Here is a 12,921-nt window from a genome sequence, read left to right on the forward strand (position 1 = left end):
AGTTATCTCAGCACGAAAAGCCAAATCTAAATGCATTGGTTCGAGATACAAATTGATCAACATACGAGGTCGGCTCTGGCACGAATTAAACTCGTATGTCGAGGTACCACTGTATTTACATTAATATTGCAAAAGCAATGCAAACATCTTTTCTAGGACCCATTGCTCATTTTGATTCTTTATATGAACTTCTTGTACCGCTATTATGTCTAAATTCATTTTATTTAACTTTCCTTTTTGGAGAGGAATTCAAACTGTTAATGTTCAAGGATAGAATCTTAGTCTCTTCCCTTCTTTCTCTACTTATATCTGGGTTTTGTCGCCCATGTTTCTGATTTCTTTTGGTTCATTAGGTCTTCTTTTATTATTTCCCATTTTTCCTCCTTTCCCTTCCTCTCTCTCCTTACTCTGTAGATCTGTCTCTTCTATGGCTGTTGGACTTAATTATCCTTCTTCCCTCTTCTAATTCTTCCTTGCTATTGTAATTCCTATTATAAAATTCCTCTGCTTTTTCTATCATATCTATTCTAAATCTTTTTTTCCTGCCACTAAATCATTATCTCTCTGGCATCAAGCAGTTAAAATTGATATTATGTCTCCTCTGTACCTGTTTCAACACCACTAATTGTCTTCTTCCGTGTTCTATGGAGTGATCTCTGGTTATATGGAGAATTTTGTCTCTAATTGATTTTTTTACAAATATAACATGAATTTCTTTTGCTAAGATATATCATTTAGTGTAACTGGTATTCGTTTGATAGATTTTGTCCATTTCAATCATCTCTTCTTTTCCAATTCCCAAATCCTTTGCTAAAATTTCTGTCATCATTTCTGGCAGGTCTTCCTCTTTTTCTTCTTTTAAGTTTTGGAAGTGCAGATAATGTGCCGCCTTCTCAGACTCGAGAAAGAAAATGGTCTCTCCAGTTCTTTATTTGCTTGAATTAGCTTCTCATTGATTTCTTCCATCCTTTTTTCTTCTTCCCCATTTCCTCTTCCATCTCTTTAAGTTTTTGTTCATTTCTCATAATTTGTTGTTGGAAGATTTCAAATTTTCCATCCATCAACTATAATTTTTCTTTAAGTTCTCCTGTGTCACTTCTACTATCTCCCTTTTTAAAATGTCTTCATGATTCCTTGTCACTGCATTTGTTGCAACATGATCTGTAAATCTTTAAATGAATTAGACCTTTTTGTTATGATGTCTTCTATCGATCTTTGACTAGATCTCAAAATTCTTCCCTGTCTAACCATTTCTTGAGCCAATACCCCCACTTTGCTTCCCCTCTTATGGCTCCCTCCACTGCTCCAGCAGGTTAAGAGGTTAACCTGCTGTTATTATATATCTTATCTCAGAATCTGTTAGGCTAGTAATGTTAATAAAATTACCAAAAGAGATTATTATCTTAATTATCTGTATCATTTATTTATTTATTCAATTTTTATGCCGCCCTTCTCCTTAGACTCAGGGCGGCTTACAACATGTTAGCAATAGCACTTTTTAACAGAGCTAGGCTATTGCCCCCACAATCTGGGTCCTCATTTTACCCACCTCAGAAGGATGGAAGGCTGAGTCAACCTTGAGCCGGTGATGAGATTTGAACTGCTGACCTTTAGATCTACAGTCAGCTTCAGTGGCCTGCAGTACAGTACTCTACCTGCTGCACCACCCTGGCTCTTACTTATACTTACTTATCATACTATAATAATAATAATAATAATAAAAAGAGGTGAAACAACAGAAGAAACCTCCCCTTTTTAGGAAAGATTGTTGAGAAGATGGTGGTGCTCCAGCTCCAATGGTCCTTGGTGAAGCTGATTATCTAGACCCTTATTCAGGCCCGGTTACAGCACTGAAACTGTTTTGATCACACTGATGGATTATCTCTGGTGGGCCCGGGATAGGGGATTTTCCTCTATCCTGGTGCTACTTGACTTCTCAGCAGCTTCTCAGCAGCTTTTGATACCATCGACCATGGTATCATACTATGCCGAGTCTACGGAGGGGGGCGGCATACGAATCCAATAAATAAATAAATAAATAAAATAAAAATGCCAACTGGAGAGCACTGTTCTGCAGAGACCTGTAATTGACATCATAGGTAGACCTCAACTATGAGAGACAACATGAGAAAACACATCCAGAAAAATCACATTGTCTGATTTTTAATGTCTGACACCCCCTCCCCCACTGTACCACCAATGGAATAAATGGAATAAAATCTGGGGTGAGAAGGAATAGCAACTAACATATTTCAATCAAATTGCTTCTTGTGCATTTTAAACTGTGACGGTCACTTGCAGGGCAGAACAGTCTTTACATCTGAAATTTTGCACTGTTTTTGTCATTGCCCTAAACTCCCCCAATATATTTGCTTTTTATTTGGTTTCTTCCACTTGCGTGCCTCATTCTTGACACAATCTGAAGAGACATGCTTGGTGCTCTGAATTTCTGGAACCGTTAGGGAGAAAAGAGCATTGAATCCTTCTGCGTCCCTTCTCCTCTCGCTTTCTCTTTATATGAGGAGCCACAATCCCTTAACTATAGTCTCAGTACTCCAAACCCCAAGAGATGCTGGCTGGAGAATTCTGAGACACCCAGGGAGAAAAAGTCTGGGACTCATGGCATGTAGCATTTCTATCATATACCATCACAAAAATGCAAAAACCCTTTTGAATTTTTTTTAACGTAATTGCTCAATTTTTACAAAAATAAATATCCAGCTGTTTCTTATGCTGAAGGCAAGATAGTCATTATTAAAGTAATACGTTCCATTTCTTTTCTTTCCTCTTCTCCATCTGATTACATATTTGCCTTTAAAATAATTAGGCAATTTCTGTTTAATGTAATCAAATTAGTTAGTCAATTTCTCAGCTGGACTTACAATGGGACACTATAAATGAAATTAAAGCCTTCTCTACACCTATCAATTTGGGCATCATGTGGGTTTTCCTGTGTGCGATAAGGGTAGAATGTTTGAAACACTGTCCAGATTTTTCACAGAGTCTGGATACTTGCATGCTTTCTCTCCTGTGTAAGTCCTCTGGTGTGTCACCAGGCTGGAATGCTGACTGAAACCTTTTCCACAATCAGGACATTTAAAGGGTTTATCCCCTGTGTGAGTCCTCTGGTGTTGAATCAAGTTGGACCTATGACTAAAATGTTTTGCACAATGGGGACACTCAAAGGGTTTCTCTCCTGTGTGAGTCCTCTGATGTGCCACCAAGCTGGAATTCTGACTGAAACTTTTTCCACAATCAGGACAGTCAAAGGGTTTCTCTCCTGTGTGAGTCCTCTGGTGTTTCACCAGGCAGGAATTCTTACTGAAACTTTTCCCACAATCAAGACATTCAAAGGGTTTCTCTCCTGTGTGAGTCCTCTGGTGTTGAAACAGGCTGGAATGGTGACTGAAGCATTTCCCACAATCAAGACATTCAAAGGGTTTCTCTCCTGTGTGAGTCCTTTGGTGCTGAATCAGGGTAGAATTCTGACTGAAACATTTCCCACAGATAGGACATTCGAAGGGTTTCTCTCCTGTGTGAATCCTCTGGTGTTTCACCAGACTAGAATTCTGACTGAAAAATTTTCCACACTCAGGACATTCCAAGGTTTTCTCTCCTGTGTGTGTCCTCTGGTGTTGAAACAGGCTGGAATTATGACTGAAACATTTCCCACAATCAGGACATTCAAAGGGTTTCTCTCCTGTGTGTGTCCTCTGGTGTTGAATCAGGGTAGAATTCTGACTGAAACTTTTTCCACAGTCAGGACATTCAAAGGGCTTCTCTCCTGTATGAATCCTCTGGTGTTTCACCAGGCTGGAATTCTGACTAAAACATTTCCCACAGTCAGGACATTCAAAGGGTTTAACTCCTGTGTGAATCCTCTTGTGTTGGACCAGGCTGGCATTCTGACTGAAACTTTTCTCACAGTCAGGACATTCAAAGGGTTTAACTCCTGTGTGAGTTCTCTGGTGTTGAACCAGCCTGGAATTCTGAATGAAACATTTATCACAAACAGGACATTCAAAGGGTTTCTCTCCTGTGTGAGTCCACCGGTGGCCAATGAGGCTGGAATTCTGACTAAACCTTTTTCCACAGTCAGGACATTCATAGGGTTTCTCTCCTGTGTGAATCCTCTGGTGGCCAATGAGGTTGGAATTCTGACTAAAACGTTTCCCGCAGTCAGGACATTTAAAGGGTTTCTCTCCTGTGTGAATCCTCTGGTGTTGAACCAGGCTGAAATTCTGACTGAAACTCTTCCCACAGTCAGGACATTCAAAGGGTTTCTCTCCTGTGTGAGTTCTCTGGTGTTTCACCAGGCTAGAATTGTAACTGAAACCTTTACGACAATAGGAACATTCAAAGGGTTTCTCTCTTGTGTGACTCCTCTGGTGTTGAACCAGGCTGAAATTGTTACTCAAAGTTTTCCCACAGTCAGAACACTCAAAGGATTTATCTTCTACGTGAGTCCCCTGGTGACGCATGAGGTTTGATTTGTGACTGAAAACTTTCCCGCAATCAGGACATTGAAAGGGTTTCTCTCCTGTGTGTGTCCTCTGGTGTATCACCAGGCTAGAATTGTGACTGAAATGTTTACCACAATCAGGACATTCAAAGAGTTTCTCTTCTGTATGAGTCCTCTGGTGTGTCACCAGGTTATAACTGTTACTGAAACCTTTCCCACTGACAGGACATTCAAAGGGTTTCTCCTTGATGTGAGTCCATATTGCCATGTTCGCTAAAGCATTTACCACAGTGGGAGAACTTGTAGAGCTTATTTCGTGCATGGATCCTTCCATTGACTAACAGAGTTGTTCTAACAAAATGTTTTTCCACATTCACAGTATTTGTACGACTTTTCTCCAGTTTGGATCCTCTCAGGTATAATCAGCTACGATTTGCAAGTTATATCTTTCCCATAACGGGCAGGTCTATAGAGCTCTTCTACAACTAACATTCTTGAGTAGGTCTAAAATATGGATGGTCCCTTCTTTACTGAAGCTTTGAGTCAAGACGTTGTCTTCCTCCCAAAGCTTACAACATTTTTCATGTAACATATTCTTGAATTTCACCCTCTCCTTTCCCCAGCTAGAAATCTCTTTTTGATTTTCATTTCTCTCTCACCTGTTGAGGAAAGTGAAGAAATGTGTTGGTTTTCGAGGGAAATGGGAAATGTTTGATTTCTGGACTGACTTGCTTTGTTATTCAATGGTGCTTGTTATTCGCAGTTGTCCAAAGTGCTCTTACTGCCATCCTCTTTGTCTGTAAGATTCAAACAAAAGGGTATCTTTAATTGTGCATAAAGTGGTTGCAGAAGATTTTTTTTTTTTAAAAAGAAAAAAGTTTACGTTACAATGAAAAAGCTCCAAAAAGCTCTTACATTACTCATGATTCATTTGACACATGGAAGACTAGAAACATAGAAACATAAAAGTCTGACGGCAGAAAAAGACCTCATGGTCCATCTAGTCTGTCCTTATACTATTTCCTGTATTTTATCTTAGGATGGATCTATGTTTATCCCAGGCATGTTTAAATTCAGTTACTGTGGATTTATCTACCACGTCTGCTGGAAGTTTGTTCCAAGGATCTACTACTCTTTCAGTAAAATAATATTTTCTCATGTTGCTTTTGATCTTTCCCCCAACTAACTTCAGATTGTGTCCCCTTGTTCTTGTGTTCACTTTCCTATTAAAAACACTTCCCTCCTGAACCTTATTTAACCCTTTAATATATTTAAATGTTTCGATCATGTCCCCCCTTTTCCTTCTGTCCTCCAGACTATACAGATTGAGTTCATTAAGTCTTTCCTGATATGTTTTATGCTTAAGACCTTCCACCATTCTTGTAGCCCGTCTTTGGACCCGTTCAACTTTGTCAATATCTTTTTGTAGGTGAGGTCTCCAGAACTGAACACAGTATTCCAAATGTGGTCTCACCAGCATTCTATATAGCGGGATCATAATCTCCCTCTTCCTGCTTGTTATACCTCTAGCTATTCAGCCAAGCATCCTACTTGCTTTCCCTACCGCCTGACTGCACTGTTCACCCATTTTGAGACTGTCAGAAATCACTACCCCTAAATCCTTCTCTTCTGAAGTATTTGCTAACACAGAACTGCCAATACAATATTCAGATTGAGGATTCCTTTTCCCCCAGTGCATTATTTTACATTTGGAAACATTAAACTGCAGTTTCCATTGCTTTGACCATTTATCTAGTAAAGCTAAATCATTTACCATATTACAGACGCCTCCAGGAATATCCCAGATTACCTAGATCAGCAGTCACCAACTGGTGATCTATGGACAACTGGTGGTCCATGAGAAAATTTTGCTGATCTGAAGGGGGAAAAAATGCAGTTTTTTATATTGCACTGAATACTATTTATTGTTTTTTTTTAAAAAAAATCATATTAGTGGTCCACAGGATTTAAAATTATGAATTTAGTGGTCCCTGAAGATCTGAAAAGTTGGTGACTCCTGACCTAGATCAAAGTTTGAATATCCTTTCAATGATGAAATTCACTTGTTGACTGGGTCAGTCACAAAATCTTAGCAATGCCATCTACACCCACTTTGATTTCTATGGCTTTAATTCTTCTTTGCCATCACGGGCAAAGAGCAGGAGACTCTATGCCTGGGATGGCAAACCTATGTCTGACCACGTCTGCTGGAAGTTTGTTCCAAGGATCTACTACTCTTTCAGTAAAATAATATTTTCTCATATTACTTCTAATCTTTCCCCCAACTAACCTCAGATTGTGCCCCCTTGTTCTTGTGTTCACTTTCCTATTGAAAACACTGCCCTCCTGAACCTTGTTTAACCCTTTAACATATTTAAATGTTTCGATCATGTCCCCCCTTTCCCTTCTGTCCTCCAGACTAATACAGATTGAGTTCATTAAGTCTTTCCTGATACGTTTTATGCTTAAGACCTTCCACCATTTTTGTAGCCCATCTTTGGACCCGTTTAATTTTATCAATATCTTTTTGTAGATGAGGTCTCCAGAACTGAACACAGTATTCCAAATGAAGTTTAACTGCAGCTTCAGGGAAGCCTCTTGAAGCCGGGGGATGGTGAAAAAACAGCCCAACAGGGCAACCGGAAGTTTATTTAATTAATTAATTAATTAATTAATTAGATTTGTATGCCGCCCCTCTCCGTAGACTCGGGGCGGCTAACCACAGTATTAAACAGCATATAACAAATGTAATGTTTAAAATAATTAAAAACCCTTATTTAAAACCAAACATACACACAAACATACCATGCATAAATTGTATAGGCCTAGGGGGGAAAGGGTAGTTCAGTTCCCCCAAGCCTGACGACAGAGGTGATTTTTAAGGGGCTTACAAAAGGCAAGGAGGGTGGGGGCAATTTATGATCTCTGGGGGGAGCTGGTTCCAGAGGGTCGGGGCCGCCACAGAGAAGACTCTTCCCCTGGGTCCCGCCATACGACATTGTTTAGTCGACGGGACCCGGAGAAAGCCGACTCTGTGGGACCTAACCGGTCGCTGGGATTCGTGCGGCAAAAGGCGGACCCGGATGTATTGTGGAAGTTCATTTCTAAATTTCTGGTTTGCCCATTGGGCATTTTTTTTGCCATTCCCAGACTTCAGGAGTGCATTGTGAGGTCTGTGTGCATGCATGGGGAGCAGCAGGGAGGAAGTGCGCATGCACAGGGAGAGGGCACTCTTGCGCACTAGCACGCACACACACATCCTTTTGGCACACTAACCAAAAAAGATTTGCCACCACTGCCCTCTACCATTTCAGAAAAGTGGCTCTTTTAACTCTTTTGAAACCCCCCCAGTAATAGGCCACTATAACTTCTGAAGGCGAGCTGTTCTGCTGGTTCCTTGTTCTCTCCATTAGGATATTTCTCACTGCTCCCATAGGGTAAAGAGAAGAAGTAGCAACCAAATATTGCTAATAAAACGCCCTTGATTAATTAATCATCAACAAGTATAACTACATCTATAGTTGTGGAAGTTTACTGGTGTAAAAAACGTTCATAAAATCACACTTCTAACGTACTGAACTTCCAAACCTTGGTTTGAGGAACAGCAGGCCTTGCCAGGAAGGGAGTGCATAACAGGAGGAAAACATGTCTATGTTTGGATATGAAATTCGTAGGAACGATGTCCATGATGCATTAAGGACAAAGTGACCCCATACTCCAAGCCAAGCAACAATCAAGGATAGCATGATACAGTGAGTTAGTCAGTTGCTAAGAACTATGATGAAATATGGTGGAATAACCAAATTCTGCTCCACGAATCCCAGCGACCAGTTAGATCGCACAGAGTGGGCCTTCTCCGGGTCCCGTCAACTAAACAATGTCGTTTGGCGGGGCCCAGGGGAAGAGCCTTCTCTGTGGTGGCCCCGGCCCTCTGGAACCAACCCCCCCCCCGGAGATTAGAATTGCCCCCACCCTCCTCGCCTTTAGTAAGCTCCTTAAAACCCACCTCTGCCATCAGGCATGGGGGAACTGAGATATGCCCTTCCCCCTAGGCCTTTACAATTTATGCATGGTATGTTTGCTTGTAGGTTTTAAAATAAGGTTTTTTTTAGTTGTTGTAGTATTGGATTTACACGCTGTTTTTATTATTGTTGTTAGCCGCCCCGAGTCTATGGAGAGGGGCGGCATACAAATCCAATAAATAAATAAAATAAAATAAAAAACCCCCTCCAAATATGGACAGACTATGGACAAAAGGAAAGGGTGTAGACAAGGCGTCAGGAAAGCTCTCCAGGTCCCTGTATGATCATGCCGGTCAAATGTGTTCTATGTTTTCTATATCTTTCTATATTTTCTATATTATGTTGTTAATAAAGACTTTTGCTTTTATTCTCTTGGTCTGGGGAATTTTTCTAACAGCTTGTCTCCAGCGTTAAGTTGTGGAAAGAGCCTCTTGATATGGGTGAAGGTGAGTGCAAAAGTTGGCTTGAAACTCAACATTAAGAAAACAAAGATCATGGCATCTGGCCCTCGCAATTCCTGGTAAATAGATAGGGAAGAGTGGGTCTTCTCTGGGTCCCGTCAACCAAACAATGTCGCTTGGCGGTACCCAGAGGAAGAGCCTTCTCTGTGGCGGCCCCGACCCTCTGCAACCAACTCCCCCCAGAGATTAGAATTGTCCCCACCCTCCTTGCCTTTCGTAAGCTGCTTAAAACCCACCTCTGCCGCTAGGCACGGGGGAACTAAGATACACTTTCCCCCTAGGCCTCCACAATGACAGTCTCAAAATGGGTGAGCAGTGTGGTCGGGCGGTAGGAAAGGCAAGTAGGATGCTTGGCTGCATAGCTAGAGGTATAACAAGCAGGAAGAGGGAGATTGTGATCCCCTTATATAGAGCGCTGGTGAGACCACATCTGGAATACTGTGTTCAGTTCTGGAGACCTCACCTACAAAAAGATATTGACAAAATTGAACGGGTCCAAAGACGGGCTACAAGAATGGTGGAAGGTCTTAAGCATAAAACGTATCAGGAAAGACTTCATGAACTCAATCTGTATAGTCTGGAAGACAGAAGGAAAAGGGGGGACATGATCAAAACATTTAAATATGTTAAAGGGTTAAATAGGGTTCAGGAGGGAAGTGTTTTTAACAGGAAAGTGAACACAAGAACAAGGGGACACAATCTGAAGTTAGTTGGGGGAAAGATCAAAGGCAACATGAGAAAATATTATTTTACTAAAAGAGTAGTAGATCCTTGGAACAAACTTCCAGCAGACGTGGTTGGGAAATACACAGTAACTGAATTTAAACATGCCTGGGATAAACATATATCCATTGTAAGATAAAATCCTGGAAATAGTAAAAGGGCAGACTAGATGGACCATGAGGTCTTTTTCTGCCGTCAGTCTTCTATGTTTCTATGTTTCTAATTTTATGTATAGTATGTTTGTATGTATGATTGGTTTTTATATAATGGATTTTTAACTGCTTTTTTAGTATTGGATTTTGTTGTACTGTTTTACTGCTGTGGTTAGCCGCCCCGAGTCTGCGGAGAGGGGCGGCATACAAATCCAATAAATAATAATAATAATAATAATAATAATAATAATAATAATAATAAGAAATGGAGGTGGTAACAGATTTTATTTTCCTGAGCTCCAAGATCACCGCAGACGGAGACTGCAGCCAAGAAATTAAAAGACACTTGCTTCTGGGGAGGAAAGCTATGGCAAATCTAGACAGCATACTAAAAAGCAGAGACATCACCCTGCCAACAAAAGTGTGCAAAGCCTACGGTTTTCCCAGTTGCAATATATGGCTGTGAAAGCTGGACCATAAGAAAGGCTGACCAGTCAGAGAATTGAGGACTTTGAATTATGGGGCTGGAGAAGACACCTACCAGTCCCTTGGACTGCAAGGCAATCAAACCGGTCAGTCTTAGAGATCAACCCTGGCTGCTCCTTAGTAGACCAGATGCTGAAGATTTGTTTGTTTGTTTGTTTGTTTGTTTGTTTGTTTGTTTGTTTGTTCGTTCGTTCGTTCGTTCGTTCATTCATTCATTCATTTATTTATTGGATTTGTATGCCGCTCCTCTCCATAGACTCGGGGCGGCTAATAAACAACATGCGACAATCCAATACTAAAACAGCTAAAAACTCTTATTTTAAAACCAAGCACACATACAAACATACCATACATAAATTGTAGAAGCCTAGGGGGAAAGAATATCTTAGTTCCCCCATGCCTGTCGACAGAGGTGGGTTTTAAGAAGCTTACGAAAGACAAGAAGTTAGTTGGGGGAAAGATCAAAAGCAACATGAGAAAATATTATTTTACTGAAAGAGTAGTAGATCCTTGGAACAAACTTCCAGCAGACATGGTAGATAAATCCACAGTAACTGAATTTAAACATGCCTGGGATAAACATATATCCATCCTAAGATAAAATACAGAAAATAGTATAAGGGCAGACTAGATGGACCATGAGGTCTTTTTCTGCCGTCAGACTTCTATGTTTCTAAGAAGGGTGGGGGCTATTCTAATCTCTGGGGGGAGTTGGTTCCAGAGGGTCGGGGCCGCCACAGAGAAGGCTCTTTCCCTGGGTCCCGCCAAACAACATTGTTTAGTTGACGGGACCCGGAGAAGGCCCACTCTGTGGGACCTAATTGGTCACTGGGATTCGTGCGGCAGAAGGCAGTCCCAGAGATAACCTGGCCCGGTGCCATGAAGATAAAACTCAAGTACTAAGGAGAAGAGCCTAATGCTGGGAAAGACTGAGGGCAAAAGAAGAAGGGGAGGACAGAGAATGAAGTGGTTGGATGGTGTCACTGAAGCAGTCGGCATGAGCTTAAATGGATTCTGGGAGATGTTAAGAGAACAGGAATGCCCAGAGGAATGTTGTCCATGGGGTTGCGATGGGTCAGACACAACTTCGCAACTAACAGCAACAAAGAATAAAGAATCAGCAATGAGTCTACGGAGAGGGGGTGGCATGCAAATGTAATAAATTATTATTATTATTATTATTATTATTTATTTATTTATTTGATTTGATTTGATTTGTATGCCGCCCCTCTCCATAGACTCGGGGCGGCTCACAACACAATAAAACAGTTCATAATAAATCTAATAATTTACAACTTAAAATATTTTTAAAAAACCATTATTAAGCAGGCATACATACAAACATACCATATATAAATTGTATAGGCCCAGGGGAGATATCTCAATTCCCCCATGCCTGACGACAAAGGTGGGTTTTGAGGAGTTTACGAAAGGCAAGGAGGGTAGGGGCAGTTCTAATCTCTGGGGGGAGCTGGTTCCAGAGAGTCGGGGCCGCCACAGAGAAGGCTCTTCTCTTTCAAGCCTAAAAAATATCTCAAATTGTTTACAGTCAAACCTCCTGTGCTAATGTTAATCAGGAACCTAATGAATTTGTATGTTGAGATGACAAGGTTGATGTTTAGGCCTCAACAGGCTTCTGAGATCAAGGAAACTTTTACAAGAAACCACTAGTCTGTGGGTTAGGCATTGACAAAAAGCACAGAAGGCATGCTTGACTATTTGTATAATTTTTATAATTTTTATATTTTTATACCTTACCATGTGCCAAATGCCTCTTATGTAATGAGCGAAAGCAAAAAAATGTATAAATATCTGTGTTGCACTATGCTCAGGGTTCCTTCCTTCTTAGGATGCTTAGGATCCTTCTTCAGAAAAATAAAAGCATTAGCTTATCAACACATACAGACTTAGACTGTCTTTTGTTTTACCGAGCCACACCTGTCAATCTGCATAACACTAACTTTACACATGTAGGGGCTTTAACTGATGAAATGATGCCTAAAACCTGTGCAAGATTTGAAGCAACAGATGTGCCCATGGAAGACATGAACTCCATATAGGGGCAGAATATCCCACAACCCCTTAGGAGTCTCCCAATTGAAGTCCTCACTGACTGCAATTTGGACTGGAATCTGTGTCAGTCAGTGGCCCAATTATGTCCAGAGATGAAATTCACTTACCTGTGATGACATTCAGGTGGGTGGACAAAGCCTCCGCCACCATCACTACCAGATCATTCGATCCAAATAGATCCAGCTGAATTTCACCACTGATGATGTCACATGACAGCGCCAACTTATATCTGTTCCTTAAATATGCATTCATGTGTATGTATTTTTTTAATGTCTCTAAGCAGTCCACCGTTATGTCATGTTCGTTGAATTCGGTGACCAATACATTTTATAAATAAATACACCTGAACAGTCAAAACATTCAATAGCTATTTTTTTTAAAGTGCTGGGTTAAGCACAGTTGAACCTGGAGAATACACAGGGGCAGCAGCAGGAAACACTATGCTTATTAACTAGAAATTGAAGTAGAACAAAACAACAACATCCTAAAAAAGACTAGTGGCTCGTCATTCCGATCTTATTGCACGGAAAACTTCAGGTCCA

At 40.8% G+C, this 12,921-nt stretch overlaps 1 protein-coding gene across 1 annotated transcript in view; it reads right to left on the minus strand.

Annotated features, from left to right (window-relative positions):
- The window catches only part of LOC139160009 (zinc finger protein 850-like), a 32,384-nt gene that overhangs the window by 18,841 nt on the left and 622 nt on the right, over positions 1-12,921 (minus strand). Inside the window, exons 2-3 of the mRNA XM_070737498.1 lie at positions 3,071-5,259; positions 408-420 (exon numbers count right to left, since the gene is read on the minus strand). Coding sequence (XP_070593599.1) covers positions 408-420; positions 3,071-4,796 — 1,739 coding nt within the window. The 5' untranslated portion in view covers positions 4,797-5,259. The remainder of the gene's footprint in view (positions 1-407; positions 421-3,070; positions 5,260-12,921) is intronic.

The sequence above is a fragment of the Erythrolamprus reginae genome, chromosome 2, assembly GCF_031021105.1.
Source record: "Erythrolamprus reginae isolate rEryReg1 chromosome 2, rEryReg1.hap1, whole genome shotgun sequence".
NCBI classification, from domain to species: Eukaryota; Metazoa; Chordata; class Lepidosauria; order Squamata; family Dipsadidae; genus Erythrolamprus; species Erythrolamprus reginae.